At 41.0% G+C, this 18,534-nt stretch overlaps 1 protein-coding gene across 5 annotated transcripts in view; it reads right to left on the bottom strand.

Moving 5' to 3' along the window:
- SORCS1 (sortilin related VPS10 domain containing receptor 1) overlaps positions 1-18,534 on the bottom strand; it is a 580,968-nt gene that overhangs the window by 354,450 nt on the left and 207,984 nt on the right. For all 5 annotated transcript variants that reach the window (XM_055118868.1, XM_055118867.1, XM_004611935.3 and 2 more), the window contains exon 2: positions 8,138-8,205. In XM_055118868.1, coding sequence (XP_054974843.1) covers positions 8,138-8,205 — 68 coding nt within the window. The remainder of the gene's footprint in view (positions 1-8,137; positions 8,206-18,534) is intronic.

Here is an 18,534-nt window from a genome sequence, read left to right as displayed (position 1 = left end):
GTCAAAAACACTGATAATCCAATTGGGTACATATGAAGCACATTAATTTAACATGCAGTTATTGACCTTGATATAAAACATCCATACTGTGTGATGATTATAAAGTGAATCTTTCTTTAAAAAAAATATTCATCCAGATAGGCAGCCATTAGTCATTCATTGCTAAGCAAATTAAAGCAAGTTGTCAGAGTTCTGTGAATAATTGCTCCTATTTTCTTAAACAAACAAAAAAGTAGATCTGCATTAGACACATAGTCATTAGCATATTTCTTAGTCAGGTATAAAAATAGGAAAAGAATTGTCCCAAACTCCTAGCATCACAGCTCAGGAAAACTAGATATGTGAGAGAAGGAAGCATAGGTACCTCAGATATTTAGGGTTTGTTTTCAGACCATCTTAACAAAACAATTGAATATTTAGCATAATAAAGCAAGTGGCTGGATTTTTTTTTAATGTTTGGGTCACACCTAGCAAAGCACAGGGGTTACTCCTGGCTCTGCACTCAGGAATTAGCCCTGGTTGTGCTCAGGAGACCATATGGGATGCTGTGAATCCAACCCAGGTTGGCCCGGTTGGCCGCATGCAAGACAAATGCCCTACCCGCTGTGCTATTACTCCAGCCCCTGGATTTTGTTTTTTAACTTCTTAGGCAAACCAAAGTTATGCTTACTAGGAATTATATAATGTTAAAACTTTAAATATGTATATACCACTGTAGCACTGTCCTGTTGTTCATAGATTTGCTCCAGCGGGCACCAGTAATGTCTCCATTGTGAGACTTGTTACTGTTTTTGGATATCGAATCTGCCGTGGGTAGCTTGCCAGGCTCTGCTGTACAGGCGGGATACTCTTGGTAGCTTGCCGGACTCTCCGAGAGGGACAAAGGAATTGAACCAGGATCAGCTGCATACAAAGCAAACACTCTACCCACTTTGCTATCTCTCTAGTCCAAATATGCATATGACTTAATAAAAAATTAACAATACTTTATTGCCCAAGAGAAAGGACAATGGGTAAGGCACTTGCCTTGCATGCAGTCAACCTGGAATCCTTGGCACTACTTTTTACGGTCTGTCCCCTGAGCACCACCAGGAATGATCCCTGAGCACAGAACTAGGAGTAAGTTTTCAGCATTGTTGAATGTGCCTCCCCACCAAAAACAAATCACTAAAGCAATAATTTATTGCCAAGATCGCTAATCACTATAGAAGCCTTCGGGAAATTGCAATGTTTTTGCTGGTAGAAGGTCTTATAAAAACCAAAGCACTGAGAAACACAGCAAAAAGGGATATTGGGGCCAGAGAAACAGTAGAGTGTATAGGACTCTGCCTTGCATGGGGCTGACCAAGTTCAATCTCTGATACTATATCTGGTCCCTTGAGCACTGCCAGGAGTAATCCCCAAATATCCTACCCTCTGCACTACAAGTCTGGCCTCGAAAAAGTACAAACATAAGTTTAAAATTAATTTTAAAAGTCCAGGAGCAAGCCTCTCCTTTGGTCACAAATATAAACATGAAAGAAGCAGAATTATAAAGCTTCCACAACTACGGTGTCCCAAATTCAAATGGCCAGACACTTAAAGCAACTTCTAATCCTATTGCTTCTGGTCCTAGCTCAGTTGAGACCCTAGGGAGGCCCCAAACATATATATAAATACAGTGGTGATTCTGGTTATGGGATTTGCATCACTTAAGGAGAAATGATAACTCTAGCTGTAGTCTTTATTTTAGGATGTTCTAAATCCTTATTTATGTAGTCTACTGAAAGCAGATTTTGTAGTTTAAAAAAATGCATAGAGGGTACTAACCATGCATCAAAATCACTCTTTGTTTTTCTTTGAATGAAGGATATTAGGGGGAAGAGAGTTTCAACTAATAGGAATCTCCTACAGGGCTGACAGGACGGCTTAGGTCTGCGGAAATCCCAGATGCTTTATGGAGAGCTCCGACTGCTGGGCCAAGCCCACAGAGAGGCTGCCTCCAACACTCAGAGGCCATTGTCCCCACAAAGACTTCCCTGGGAAGTTTCTTTTGATACTGGCTTCATGCCTAAGAAGAAATGAAGTGGCCCCTGACAAAAGGACATATGATCTGGGATCCCCGGGCAGAATCAAATAGAAAGCCTGAAGCCAATTGCTGGCAGTCACACCTTATGCTGCTGGAAAAGCAGGCACTGTTGTTTTAAGAAGTGCATCACCCTGGAGCAATGTTCAGGAGCTGACCTGTGTTTCCTGTCGATCTGAAAATAGGCTCTACCGAATTTGTAACACACTCAGCCAGGCCACTAACCCCTGGACCAAGCAAGACACTGCAGATTACGTGTCCTTTGAAGAGTATACTTTCAGCTCTTTCCAGAAAAGCCCTGTGCTTTCACACTGGCTAAGCCTCCCTCACACAGTGCTGTTTATCCTGGCATAAGAGAGAAGGAAGATTAAAATAGAGCAGAGTTGAATATTCTGACACAGACTCTCAAGTATATGATCACTTAATCTTGTTTTTCTTTTTCTTTTTGGGTCACACCTGGCGATGCTCAGGGGTGAGTCCTGGCTCTACACTCAGGAATTACTCCTGGCGGTGCTCAGGGGACCATATGGGATGCTGGGAATCGAACCCGGGTCAGCCGTGTGCAAGGCAAATGCCCTACCCGCTGTGCTATTGCTCCAGCCCCTGATAACTTAATCTTTGATAGAGGATCCAGAAATGTGAAGAGGAGCACGTCAACAAGTGGTGCTAGGAAAACTGAAGAGCTACATGCAAAAAAATGAACTCAGACTTCTGTCGAAGGTCAAGCATAAAAGTCAGATCAAAATGGATTAAAGACCTCAATGGCAGAACCCTCCATGATATTGGAGCTAAAGGCATCTTCAAGGATGAAACACCACTGACCAAGCAATTGGAAACCAATATAAACAAATAGGACTACATTAAACTAAGAAGCTTCTGTACCTCAAAAAAAAAAAAAAAACAGTGACCAAAATACAGAAAGAGCCAATGGAATGGGAAAAATTATTTACCTAATACCCATCAGATACGGCTTAAAATTCAGGATATACAAGACATTGGTAGGACTTTACAAGAAAAAAAACTTCCAACCCCATCAAAAAATGGGGAGAAAAAATGAAAGAAAAAAATGAAAGAAACTTCCTCAAAAAGAAATTCAAATGGTCAAAACGTACATGAAAAAAATGCTCTACATCGCTAATCATCAGAGATCAGAACAACAATGAGATATCATCTTAAACCACATAAACTGGCACATGTCAGAAAGAACAAGAACAACAGTGCTGATGCAGAGGTCTGTGGGAATGCTGACTGGTCCAGCCTTCTTGGAAAACATATGGCCATTCCTCCAAAAGCTAGAAACTGACCTCCCATATGACCCAGCAATACAATTTCTAGGAATATATCCCGGGGATGCAAAAAAAAAACACAGTAGAAATGACATCTGCACTTGTATGTTTATTGCAGCACTGCTCACAATAGCCCAAATCTGGAAAAAAATGAATGCCAGAGAACAGATGATTGGTTAAAGAAACATGGGTGCATCTACATAAGGGAATACTATGCGGCTGTTAGAAAAGATGAAATCATGAAATTTGCATCTAAGTGGGTGGATGTGGAAAGTATCATTGTAAGTGAAATTATTCAGAAAGAGAGAGACAGACATAGGATGATTGTACTCAATTGTGGAATATAAAATAACATAATATGAGATTAACACCTAAGAACAGTAGAGATAGGGGCCGGGAGGATCGCTGCATGGTTTGGAAGGCCAGCCTCAAGTGCTGGGGGAAAAGGCAGTTGGGGTGGAGAAGGGACCACTGAGTAAAGGATGGCTAGAGGGATCGTTTGGGATGGGAGATGCATGCTGAAAGTAGACTAAGGACCAAGCATGATGGCCTTTTAGTATCTGCATTGCAAACCATAATGCCCCAAAGTAGAGAGAGAGTAAGAAGGTAGGTGCCCCCTGCAGAGGCAGAGGGTAGGATGAGGTGGGGGTGGCAGGAGGGGTACTGGGAACATTGGTGGTAGAAAATGCTTACTGGTCTTGGGATGGGTGCTGGATCACTGTATGACTGACACTTAATCATGAAAGTTTGTAACCCTATCTCAGGGTGATTCAATAAAAGAAAATCATCTCAGGGAGATACTGTATCTAGTTTTTGACATTTTACTTATCCTAACCTTTAAGCTTATCTTGCTTCAGTATGGTGAAACCATCAGCTCTCCCTAATCGCCCAGCTTAATCCACAGGAAGGTGAGGAAGATGCTGAGGTCTGGTTAATTGTTCTGTGTCAGATGATTCCCCTCTTCCTCTCAGCTTGATTCCCCGAGTGAACCACACAAAACAAAACAAAATCAACAACTTGCTGCAGGATTAAAGTGTAATCAATGACAAGACCAACTGGGACCAAAAGCTCATTACTTTGGTGCTGCAGCATCTCACAGCATCCCCCTCTGTCACCCAGGGCTTGTTGATCCAGCCAGCCTGAAAGCCTGAAAGCATCCCTACAAGGTCAACGGCCTCTTGACCTTTCTCCTAATACCCACGGGTATTGATCCTTCCCCCCTTTTCACTATTCAGCTGGTTAAAAAGTTGCTAAGAATGATGACTGAACTGAAAAGCGGATTATTTATTTGTTGGGAAAGAACAGTTTCCCTGTTGCCCAGGATTTTTATTATCATTAGTATTATTATTACTGTTAATAGTAGTAGTATTTTGCAGTCCAGCCGATACTGCTGAGAACCCTGCTGTGCTTTCAAATACAATACATATGATTAAATTCCTGTTTGCTTATTTGCTTCAGTATAGAAGGATAAATAAGGAAAGATCAGAAGACGGAAAGACAAGATGATACAAGATAGGTAAGTGGTAAAACTACTGAAGCTTTCTAACTAGCATGGCTTTAAGTGTGGGGGCTATTATTTGCTAATTGTTTGATCTGACTACACACTGTAAAAATAAATGGAGAGTGTGCAGAAATGCTTTCTAGCACTTAACATGTATCTAGCACACACTGAGTTCACAATAAAAGTTGTTATTATTGTCATAATTACCATTATTACCAGTATAATGGTGATAATAAACCAGCAAGACAGTGAGGTTAAAGACTAGTTGAAAAGAGAAAAAAAAATACCCAGAATAAAGTAAAGAAGTGACACACATCCACGTTAGTTTGTCTGTTTATGTTAGATTTGTCTGGTTCTGGTATCTGGCAGTTCTAGATGGCCATTAAATTACCTTATTCAATACAATTATGCAAAGAAGATACATTTCTCTCTAATATTAATTCCACAGACTATTGCAATTCTGCACAATACAGAGAGGAAGACAGCCCCTATATGTTGTAGATCTTCCCACCTGCCTAGATTAGAATAATATAAATCAATAATATAATGGCTATCTTATTGTAGGTATACAAACATTGCAAATATCTACATTCGTATTATATGAATATGCATGAATATATATTTGTATATGTATTTCTGTAAATTAATATACAGCATTGTGCATAGAAATATATATATATAACATATGTATATATGTACCTATATGCATAGAGATACATATACGTATATCTTCTAGTGAAATCAGTTCTAATATCTGAAAGTCAGGAGGTCATTGTTGCCACATGTTTTCTAAACTGGAAAGCTCCCCCTCAGAAGGAAAAACTGATAATATAGGGATGTGTTGTCATTTTTATTTCCCTAACCTCACTTTTGATTTTTTTTAAAAAAAGAACATTTTTCTAGACTCTGAGAGAAAGCAGCGAGCTGAACCTGCGCTTCAGTTGCCGGGACAAGCTGCTCATCGTGGGCCCCTGGCGATGCCTTCTGACTGCTAAGGTTGAGAGGCAGGAGAATTATAGCTGCTAAAAGCCTCTGCCCAACTGAGACAAAATTGCATCTTTTTTCCTTACATGCCAACTATACTTTATACAGCAGATGTGCCGCAGAATAAAAGCTGGCTTTCACTTTCATATATGTACATACATTAGCAAAATCTATCAAGGAAGTATAAGCTTACTCTGAATCAAAGATTCTGGTGAAGGGGAACAGAATTTAAACAATACAGAAAGTGTCAAGCCCTTAATGCATTAACAAGCATGTTCCTGGAGGTCCCTACCATACTTCCCGTATTCTAATTCTGTTACACAATTCCCCCAAATTATATATTCCACAATGGGATAATGTGTAATTGGCTCCTTGGCTGGGGGAGGAGTTCAATAATCACAATGCTTAATCACAAATTAAAGAACAGACTGTATTCTTTTTTTTCGGTCTTTAAGGTTTTCCTAAAACAGAATAATTTTATGGGGACTTTCTGTGTTGAGTGTCAAAAAGAAATAGCAATTAGAAAAAAGTTCACACAAATTTTAATGATCTCTCCTCCTATGGGATGAGGCAGATTAATTTGGAGAATCTAGGCAATGACAAATGTTCTCCTTATATATAGAGACAGAGAGAGAGAGAGAGGCAGAGAGAAGAGAGAGAGAGAGAGAGAGACAGAGAAGAGACACACAGAGAGACAAAGAGACAAAGAGAGAGTAAAAACAGAGAGAGAGATACGAAAATCAAATTATTATAGTACAAGTGAACCTTCCTTCTTCAGTCACTGTTGACTGTACCAGGGTGTCTGCCTGACACAAGATCAATGAAATATTTCTCTAGACCTCAGTTCTGAGACAGAGAGCCAATACCCAGTCTCTTCTACTCAGATAAACTGACACACAAAGAATTCTCCCACTGATCTTATCCGGAATACTTCCATACTTTCTTTTGCTTTGAGGTAATTCCTACCTCTTTTTTTATTAATATAAAAACCATCAGACATAGTATTCAACACAATCCAACATCAAGATCACCGTCATCACAAGGGCAATACAAATCAGAAGAAACACTGGGCTTGACACTAAGACTGTAATCACTGAATGTTATCTTGGGGATTGTCTCCATCCTGCACACTTAGTAGACATGCTAATCTCACCCTTCATAAAGACTCTTTCTGTCCTCCTTTAAGCACACAGATCAGAGAGAACTCTGTTTTAAATAAATAAAGAAAACCTAATGGATAGATAAAAAAATATCTGTCTTTTCACCTTCATAAAACCCAGCAATTCCAGATCCTGGCATTGACTCCAACGATGCAAAAGCTCTACTCAAAAAAGACATAAACATGTGAGCTCCTAAATGCACTCATAATAGTCAAAATCTGGAAGCAACTCAAGTATCCAAAAACAGATGACTGGATAAAAATCTAGAGCACATATATCACTGTTATCACAGTTATCCCATTGCTCATTGATTTGTTCAAGCGGACACCAGTAACATCTCCATTGTGAGACTTGTTATTACTGTTTTTGGCATATCAAATACGCCATGGGTAGCATTCCAGGCTCTGCCGTGTGGGCGAGATACTCTTAGTAGCTTGCCGGGCTCTCTGAGAGGGGCAAAGGGGTGAAGGAATCAAACCCAGATCAGCCGCATGCAAGGCAAACGCCCTACCCGCTGTGCTATCGCTCCAGCCCTAGTGCACACATAAACAATGGAATACTACTCAGCTATTTAAAAACTATAAAAAATAAAATCATGACATTTTCTGCTGCTTGGATCAGGAGAATATCCTGTTGAGTGAAGTCAGTCTGAAGAAGGATAGACACAGGATGATGTCTCTCATATGTGGAATAAAACAAAACACAGTAGGAGAATAACAAATGCCCAAAAGCAATAGAAACTGAGAATTGGTCTTTAGTAAGATGCTTCCCATGGGGGAGAGAAGGGAAAGATACTGTACGGAAACAGACACTGGGGTCAGAGTGGAGAGACCAGTAGTCACTCTAGTGAAAGGAGTGATACTGGGACGTTTTTGCATGAAACTACGTTAATGACAATATAGTAATTATAAAAAAGAATTTGTGCTCCAAACAAAATGTCTATATGGAAGGAAAGGTCCGGCGATAAATTCCAACTCAAGCTTAAGAGAAAGAGATCAAAAAATGAATTAAAGGGCTATACACAACCAGAAAACTTTCCCAATAAAAAAATAAAATAAAATAACACGGGAGGGAGGGAAGAGCAGTCCTGGGCACCATGTTTAAATAACACAGTCATTATTAGCACAATTTATCTACATACCTCCAAAGTGAGCTCTCAGTGACACTCCCCAGGTTATAGTCATAGAGCTTTGTCAAAATGAGAATCACCTGAAGGCAAAAGAAGAAATCATAGTTAGTCTCAAACAATTACAATCTCATAGAACTGAAATGGCCCAAGGGAGAGCTTAGAGTTTCTTTAATGGGCGCTTAGCATAATTGAATGAATTGTTACAGCATTCACTTTACACCGACTGGGGAAAGCCTTGCCAGGGCCTTCCCCGAAACCTCTCAAGCCAGATTCTCTCCCCAACTTCTTCCTCTAGCCCTGCCAGAGGTAAGTGCTGACCCACTGCATTTCGCAGCCTGGAGATTTTAACACTTTCAGCCTGGACTAGCAGAACTGTCCAGCAGGAAGCCTGCAAGGCCAGCAGTGAGCAGGTATTTGGGAGGGAGGAAGGGCAAGGACAGATCCTTCTTGTTTTGCCAGACTGAACGGGTTACTCAGTTTCTCAACTGCCAACAGCCCACTTAGGTCTAACCCATTTTCCAGAAATGGTTTCTGTGAGGAGTTATAGCCCGTGTTAATGCAGGTTGCGATAGCACAGTGGGTAGGGCTTTTGCCTTGCACATGGCCGACCCGGGTTCGATTCCTCCGTCCCTCTCGGAGAGCCCGGCAAGCTACTGAGATTATCCCACCTGCACGGCAGAGCTGGCAAGCTACCTGTGGCATATTCGATATTCCAAAAACAGTAACAACAAGTCTCACAATGGAGACGTTACTGTTGCCTGCTGGAGCAAATCGATGAACAACAGGATGAAAGTGCTACAGAGCTACCCTTCAGTTAGTATCACTGTCATACTGTTGCTCATCAATTTGCTTGATCGGGCACCAGTAACATGTCCATTGTGAGACTTGTTGTTACTGCTTTTGGCATATTGAATACTCCATGGGTAGCTTGCCAGGCTCTTCAAGAGGGATGGAGTAATTGAACCCAGGTCAGCTGCATGCAAGGCAAACGCCCTATCCACTGTGCTATCGCTCCAGCCCCAGTTAGTTATTCTTAAATATTAGTTCTTTTCCTTTGATCTCTCCTGTACATTTGATCAAGATTTTCTTCTCATCTCCCAGGTGCAAGGGAAGTCAAAGCAAGGAAGCTGCAAGAGCCAAGCAACAGTACTCAAGCAATATCAGATCTGCTTTAGGGGGTTCTGAAACTTGAAGAACTTGGGAACCAAGAAGAAATTCTGTTCAAACACAGGAACAAGTAGGGTCAACAAGTGGATGATGTGGAGTAGGCGACGGGCACTGCAGCAGGAGAAACCCGACTTTGCAAAGCGGCCTTGGGGTGAAACCTCACAAGAGTGAGTAACTGGGCAGAGAAAACAAAACAGGGTGCCTGCATCATGTGTCTGGCTTTGAGACTCACTCGGCCCCCTGGTCACCTATGTATAAAACACAGAAACCATCACGTATGCCTTTAGCAAGTCATTCTAACCACTACATAGAGCCTTGAAGGGGATTGGACCGGGGTCAATGCAGGGAAGAAAAGGTGATAGGCCAGTAGTGTTAAGCTCTATGTGATTGGACCTCCTGTAAGCCAAGACTCCATAAAAATGTGTCTATTTGGCAATAAAGTGAGCTGTGATAAACTGCTCCCCAAGGGGTTTCTCCACCTGCTTGTCCTCATCCCTATGGCCAGGCTCCTGCCTGGACCCAGTGTGCAATGTGTCCGGGCACATTGGGGAAAACTGTTCCCTAACAGGTGACCAAGAGGCACTGAAACTTAAGCTTCATTAGCTTTCCAGCACATACTGCCTCTGATTTAGATCATCTGCCTTCAATCCCACTCAGAGCATGCCCAACCACTGTCCCTCTTTGAGACCACAAGCAACACTTAGTAAGTGTGTCTTGGAAGTCCAGGATTTTGCCTGATGCTATAGGAAATGCAACATGGATGCAGCCCAGAAGTCTGTGACAGTGCTTGGAAGGACATGTGCAGGGAAGCAAAGATAAATGGAGAGAGAGAGCTAATCTGTCCCCTCTCACTGCCACTGGAAATCATGCTCTCCACGGTAGTTGGAGAGGCTGCTTCTTCGGACACCAGCAGCCAGACTAGGACCCACCTGATGAATCAAAGTACATTAGCACAGGATGCGGGCACTGTGTGTTCCTTACCACAGATGTCCTTGCCCCTTACCTGCTCTTATAGAAGATAGAGGGGGGGAAAGATCCTTTGTTACACATAACCTAAAATATCTAGTCTACTTCTACTGTTCCTAACCCAGAAAAAAAAATAGTGGCATCAATTACCAGCTCTTTTCTGACAGCTAGAGGTCAAGGTCTCATCACAGCGAACAAAACATCATTCTAAATTTGAATTCTACAGCAGTGAGCTGAGGAGGAATGCTGAATCCATCTGGGTTCGACTAAACTACAACAGGGTTTGATTTACTGAAGGCAAAAGTATTCACAAGTAAGAGACACATTTCATAGCAAATAATGCTGACATCGTTCACAGCAAATAATGACCAGAAGTCAGTTTCAAGTGCCAGGATGGGAAGAACTATGAAAGTCATTACATTGGAAGGGGAGATCTACCAGGTTAGCAAGTTAACTGACTGCTCCAGTCAAAATACATCATGGCAATGGCTGGGTGTGAAAATAGTAATAGAGCAAAGAGGGAACTAGTGGGCTCATTTCCTCTTTGACCTCTCACATGTGCCCTGGTGGGTGGCTGGAAAGCAGCAATTTTCACCCGTGAGAATGTGTCCTGAGAAGGAAAACCAAAGAGACAACAAAGTGACTAGTCTACGGGCCTAGGCAGGCAGATCTTGGAGTCCCAGGGACACACTATAAAGCTTCAACAACAGAGCTAACAGAACGATGTTGAACTTGAAGAGAAAGAACCAGTGCCCAGTGTGGACCAAGGAGGAAATAAGTGAGAATCAGCAAGAAACCAGTGTGAGGTCTGGACACAGCACGGATCCTTGAGAATCCAAAGCTACCTTCTTCCAGCTGTCGCCTGGTCCTTCATAAGCACCTGGCATCTTGTACCAAATGCCAAGGTCTGTTTCTAAGGCCTCCTCTGGCCTAAACCACAGCCCAGGCCACCTTTGAGGATCTGCTCACAACTTGCTTCTTTAGCAAAATCTGAGCATGTGTGAGGTGCCGAGCGCCCCGTGTGCACGTCAGATGGCGCGCCTGTGGTGGGGCATATGCTGAGCAGATCCGTGTGCCAATTAAGTTGCTCTAAGTGCTAAATTTCAATCACCGCCGTCCCAGGAACGCTGATCACTGGCAGCAGGGTGGCTGTTTGTTTGAAGACACACAGTGAAGTTGCTGCTGCACCTCACAACGATTTTGCAGAATAGGCCCATAAATCCCCCACCAAGAAAATGGGTGTGTGGGCATAAAGCATTTCAAGGTAGTTGCTCTCTTGATACAACATGGCAGTCAACTAAATAATGAAGCAGAGCTAGTGCCCGGCTGCGTCTCCCTTCCATCTGACAAGGGAATTCAGAGGAGCCCCAGAGAGGAAACCTTTTAACGCAGCATGTAATGGTGTGGAGTCACACACACACACACACACACACACACACACACACACACACAGAAATTATTTAAGCAATTCCTAAGCAGGTGGGCAGGGTGGCAAAAATCACACCCAACCTCCTCTTGCTGGGCAACTAAAACTAAACTAACAATGTACACTCAGGTGGTTTATCAATATAGCACTGCAAAATGTCCTTTATGCATCTCAATGCATATCTGGTTGAATCAATGTAATGTTTCTGTTTCGAGAGAAAGGCTAAGAAAAGAGGGAGAACTACTAGCCTTTACTTATGTTTTCAATTGATTTTTTGAAATCTTTCTTCCCTGTTCCTTTCCTGTTAGGATGTGCATCATTTACCAGCTTGTCCTTGGATAGTGATGCATCATTAAATTATATATGTTTCATTATGTCTTTTATCCCATTACAGTGAGGTAGCAATACTATTTAACAGAATGAGCACTCTTGAAGGGAGACTCGGCCCAAACCATTATTAAAAAAAGATGAAAAACACAATTTTCAAGCAAGTTTGGTTTCACATGCACTATTTTTCAAAGTTTTACAGATAAATAAAACTCTTTAGTCAAGTGATATGTGTAGTTACTTAAATAACATACATAAAGTAATATCATATTCATTTTGTAAACAATTTTCATGTATAGATTTAATTTTGATGAATCTCCATGTATAGCATTTAATTATGAATCTGATTCATGAGCAACATTGTTTTTTTTTTTAATTAATCCACAATCACACAAAATGGAATATCCATCAGCATCTCTCTCTTTTTTTTTCTAGCTTGTTTCCATTCTTTAGTGCCAAAATATGCTGGATTCAAAACAATCAGTGGTTACCATATGGTAACAGCTTTTTTAGGTTCCTCTCTAAATCTTAGAATACTTTCTTTAAGTAGATATAATTCAGTATCTACAGCTTGATAATCTCCACTTACATTGTGCCAGGACCTCAGTGCCAGTTATTTCTGGGACTCTGCACAGTGACATGTCTAAGTATCCCCCCAACCAATCTAGGAGCTACCGTCACTATAATGCCATCTGTCCTGTTCATTGCTGCGGCTCTTTGCCATATCCATGGCTAACAAAACTTCTTGGGAGAACTCCATACTGTCCATACTTATAAAGAGCATCCTAAGGCCCACCCACCAAGCTGTTGTTCTTATTTCTTCCATTCCTTGGAGGGTAGGAGCATGTCAGAATGAGAGCCAAGTTCTGTGCAGGGATAGGTGAGGGTCTTCCAGGAAAGAAATGATCATGGCTTTCCTCTCAGCAGAGAGCCACATTTTCTCCACCTGTTGCTCATCAAAGATCACTACTTTCCCTGTCATCTTCTAAAGCTTCTACTAATTCCAACAATTCCAGCCTCTTACCTCATCTCTCTTTATGGACACTAATAGAACACTATACAAGTGAAATGTGATCAAACAGTTACAAGCTAGCCAACAGCCGATAACAGGACAGAAATACTGCTATTTGCAAAACACAAATAAACTTTGAAGGCATTTGGCCAAGTGAAAGGAAGCCAGAAAAAAAATAAATAAAGACAAATAGCTGGTATCATGTAGATGTGAAACTTTCAAGCAAATGCACTGCAACAAAAAAAAAATTATTTCATAGAAGCAGAACACAGTGTCAGTTGCTAGGGAAAAGATGTAGGCTGAAGGGTGGAAAATTTCAGTCATAAAAAAGTAGTAATGGGGGTTGGACAAGTGGGGTGCTTTGCCTTTCACATGGCTGGACTGGGTCCATGCTGTGGCACCCCATGTAGTCCCCTGAGTCCCACCAGGAATGAACTCTGAGTGCAGAGACAGGAATGACCCCTGAGCACAGTTGAGTGTGGCCTCAAACAAACAAAAATAAAAATTAATACTTAAGATCTAATAATGCATAGCAGCATTTCTCTACGGTATCCACATGACCTATCATGGTCCCTTGGGACAGTCCTTAGGTCACAAGTGAAATTTGCATAAATGGGAGGTTCTGGCAATGGCTAGGGGGGCAATGGATAGGACAAAAAGCTAAAGAGGTCAGAGAGGGAACCAGAGTCAGAAAAAAGCTGAGAAACACTGATACAGAATGAAAAATTGAGTTAATACACTTGAAAGTGGCTGAGACTAAATTCTAACCACTCTCACCCAAATGAATCATTAATCGAGAGTGCTATGTGAGGTGATGGAGGTGTTCTTGTCATTCTGTCAATCATTCCACCCCATCTATGCACAGAAATCAGTGCCATGTACACCTCAAACATATGCAATTATATGTGTTTATTATTCAAATATTTGAATAAAATTCATCACAATAGCCTTTGAGATATAGTACACTTATATGCCACGCCTCCATTCTTCTCACTCCTTTTTATGTAAAGGATCAAATGTAAAAGACAAATGGGAACAAGAATGGTGAAGAATTTTTGTTTGCATTTGTTTTGCATATATACTTTTTTTTGGTATCAGGGACTAAAGACAGCAGTGCTCATGGTTTACTTCTTGCTCTGTGTTTTGGGATCACTCCTAGTGATGCATAGAGAAAAATATACAGTGCTATGGATTGAACCAGGGATGACAGCCTGCAAAGTAAGCACCCTACACAAAGAACTATCTTCTACCCTTATGCGGAAGATTCTTTAATAAAAGAACTCTAGTATAAAATGTCAAAAGCCAAACAAAATTGTTGTGTTATTTTAAAAGCATGGAAAGCCTCATTTCCAGGTGTAGATTTAGAACAAATTAATAGGGAAAGCAGGCAAAATGAACATTGTGGCAGTCTCTAAAATGTCAAATATTTAGAAACACTTTGAAATGTGAGTTCAATGCAAAATAAACTATATAAATATAATTTAGACATAAACTCAAAAATATTTAAAAAACTCCAAGAGCTCCTTCCTGGTGACCCTATTCTAGGGGGCTCAAAACAATAGTACAGTGGGTGGGGCTCTTGTCTTTTGCAAGGCAAATCAGGATTGGAGCCCTGGCAGTGCATATGGTTCCCAAGTCCTGCCAAGAACGATACCTGAGTGCAGAGGCAGGAGAAAACCCTGAACACACATTGACAGTGATACTCCCCCAAATAAACAACGAAACAAAAACCTCTTCTACAAAGTAAACTTCTGGAAAACAAGTCAAATAGAATACCATATGTATTCCACGTTCCTATGTACATTAAAAATTATCCATTAATTTTAACTTCCTTTGTTAGAACTTGAACCACCCCTGTTGGTGCTGGGGCTGATTCTCAGGTCAGAAGCAGGACCCCGAGAAGCCCGGGCACACAGCTGGGCTTTCTTCATCACAGCAAGTGTCCAAGCACTTGGATCTATGTCCCTAGTCCAACATTCATTTCCTCAAGGGAAAACAGAGTGTCTTGGAGGTCTGAGAGACAGTACAACAAAGTAGGGCAGCAGCTTTGAGCAAAGTTATCTAGGGTTATCTAGGTTCAATCCCCAGAACCAATTATAGTCCAGTGAGTCCCGCCGGAAGTCATCCCTGAGCACAGAGGCAGGAGTATGCTATGAGCGCAGCTAGGTGTGGCCCAAAGCTCATCTCAAATCAGGTCGCCTCACATCCTCTCCTCTCTCTCTCTCTCTCTCTCTCTCTCTCTCTCTCTCTCTCTCTTTCTCTCTCTCTCTCTGTTGTGTCTTGTCTATTTTCTTTGATGTTTTAAATATACAACAGAGGATGGGGGGTGGTGCATGATGGTGACTGAGTAATAATGAGAGTGTGTCATTTTGTGACCTATAACATGAAATTGACTTAAATGTGAAATTGGCTTATTTTATATGGAAGGCAGAGAGAGGGACAGACAGGGACAGAGGAAAGACAGAGAGACAGAGAGCGAGGGAAAGAAAGAGAGAGAAAGAGCATAGCGAGTAGAGAGGTGAGCTCAGGGGATTGAGTGCATGGTTCATATGTAGAAGGCTCAACTTTCATCCCCCACACCACTAAATACCACCAGGAAAATCCCTTAGTACAGTGTCAATGCTATTTTCTCATTTCTTTACCTTGTAGAACATACAAACAAACACATCAGGAAGTACAAAAACTGCAAAATTAAAATAGCACTGTAGCACTGCCTTCCCATAGTTTATCAATTTGCTTGAGTGGGCACCAGTAACATCTCCATTGTGAGACTTGTTGTCACTGTTCTTGAATTACGCCACAGGTAGTTTGCCAGGCTCTGCTGCGCGGGTTGGATACTCTTGGTAGCTTGTCGGGCTCTCCGAGAAAGGATGGAGGAATTGAACCTGGGTCGGCTTGGTGCTAGGCAAATGCCCTACCCGCTATGCTATAAATCGTTATTGCAAAATTAAAATACTCCAACTAAAACTAGTTGCTATGGTTAATTTATAGAATGCATTAAATGCCTATTCTACCTATGTGGCAAATTTCATCAATAAGGGTATCTCAAGTAATTATCTTTTACTTTTGTTCTGATGAGGAAATTGATGTGCAGAGCTCTAAACAACTTATATTACTCAGTAAATGGTGAACAAATTTAACTGACATTATAAAAAAGACTTGATCCTTGTGCTAAACTGTCTCCAGGTTATATGGTGTAGCATGAGTATGACTGTAAGTAAAGGTAAAACAAAACCACAAAAGGAGCCTCACTTTGTCTTCAGCTCAGAACTGATGTTATCTTTTAGACATAAAAGATATGCCTAAAAGATAACATCAGTTATCTTTTCTGATCCTGCTTTCTCATTTTACCTTTTCCCAGATGGCACTAAAACGAGATATCCTTACAACACAGGCATGCTTGAATTTTAACTCTTTACTGATATCAAGTGAGTGATACAGGTTTATGTCACTTTATATTAGTTTTTTTTTTCCCATTCTTGAACCATTGTAGAATGATTTCTTTAGGAGTTTATTTGTCCAGATAACTCACTGCAAGCTCACCCAGATCGGAGCTTCCTAGAAATGAACGCACACACATTAAATGCACATATTAACACATGATCCCAACAGTGGGAGAAGAATATGCAAACTGTATTTCACCTGAGTAAAACAAAGTGAAGATGTATTTAATCATTGTTAGTCTGTCTTAAGAATCTGCAAAAAGGAACTGAAAAGTTGGCCTATCAGGGAGGACACATACAACCACACCTGTACACTCAAAGGCATCAGAGAAAAATAATCCAGCACAGATAAACACAACTTGGGGGAAAAAATTAGAAACAGGGATGGAGGTGTTTAAGTCTGAAATGTATAGTCTGCCAAAAACAGTTATAATTTTTTGTTTTTAAAATCCCAAATGGCCCTTCTGTTTTACAAGAGTCCATATACAATTGAATACAGTATTCCTATTGTTTTATCCTCCATTTGATGCTTTAATGGTGTCAGTTAGACAGCCCCTATATCCCCCTGGGGAAATTAACAAAAGACAATAAATCAAACATATATAAGGGAACATAGATTCCCCTATATTAAGTGCCAGGCACTGAGCAAGTGACAGCATTATGGGAAGATTCCTTGTGGAAAGTGTACAGGTTTTGTGAACTTAGCTCCAGCCTCCTCCCATATCTGTCTCTGCAGGGATCACTGATGCTGAGTGCCTCCCCGGAGCTGTGCAGTGCTGTGCATCTCAAGAGCGGCCACTGAGAAAACTACTGCACCACTCACACAAGGCAACTCCTATCTGCCCCAGTCTCTAAAAGTCCACTTTTTTCCAAATAGTAGCACTGTCATCCCATTGTTCATCTGCTCGAGTGGGCACCAGTATTTATTGTGAGTCTGGTTGTTACTGTTCCTGGCATATCAAATATGCCACGGGGAGCTTGGCACGCTCCATAAAAACTACTTATCACTCTATCCTGGAGTCAGCTCATCAAATCCACAACATTTGAATTTTTTTTTTTTTTACTTTTTGGGTCACACCCAGCAATGCACAGGGGTTAGTCCTGGCTCATGCACTCAGAAATAACTCCTGGCGGAGCTCAGGGGACCATATGGGATGCTGGGAATGGAACCCGGGTTGGCCGAGTGCAAGGCAAATGCCCTACCCACTGTACTATCGCTCCAGCCCCAACATTTGAATTATTTTTTTATGAAAATGTTTAAATTATAAATTTGACTTCCAGCATTCTCTTCTGTCTCCCAATGTGGGGGAAATGGAAGAATATATACAAACTCCAAAGTCTCTTATCTCAATAATCCATTCAGAGACTAATGATGTTTTAGCCATATTTTGTCTCCTCTTGATCTTAATCCATTTTTTAAGAATAATCAGAAAGAGGAGTATTCCCAGAATACAAATTCATACTTATTGAATAATGATGAACATGATGTGATTCTTCTTTCACCATTTATATGACCAAAACTTTAATCCTTTACAGTAAACCAGGGAACATAAGTTGATGCCAAATTAAATGATCGATTTCTTTCTCCTACATAACACTCAGATGTCAGTAGTAATATAGTTTCTCAAAATGGCTAAGATAGAATGGTTTTACAAAACATGAAGAAAACAATATTTTGTCAATTTGTTTATGGGGATATTAAAAGAGTAAGCCAACGAGAGAATGAAGAATAAACAGAATGGGATGTTCTGAGAGCAACAGTCCAAGAAAGCCTCATAGAATTTCATGAGCAAGTCTACTGCTTCAAGGTTAAAGAAACAAACTACATGAAAACAGGGCCTCACCTTCCCTTTCCATAGTACTCAGAAACTATATCAAAACGTCCTCATAAGTGAACCTCTACTCAAACAAGGTCCCCCAGTTCTTGGTTACAGAATCAAGAACACTGCAGAGAATTGTATACTCAGAGTTGTAAAACTATAAGAAAATACTTCTTGGACCATTGCATGGTAGTAGAGAATGTGTGTGTGTGTGTGTGTGTGTGTGTGTGTGTATGTTTGTGGAGGGG

The sequence above is a fragment of the Sorex araneus genome, chromosome 11 (genome assembly GCF_027595985.1).
Source record: "Sorex araneus isolate mSorAra2 chromosome 11, mSorAra2.pri, whole genome shotgun sequence".
In the NCBI taxonomy this organism is placed as follows: Eukaryota; Metazoa; Chordata; class Mammalia; order Eulipotyphla; family Soricidae; genus Sorex; species Sorex araneus.
This window is presented reverse-complemented; position numbering and strand designations above follow the sequence as displayed.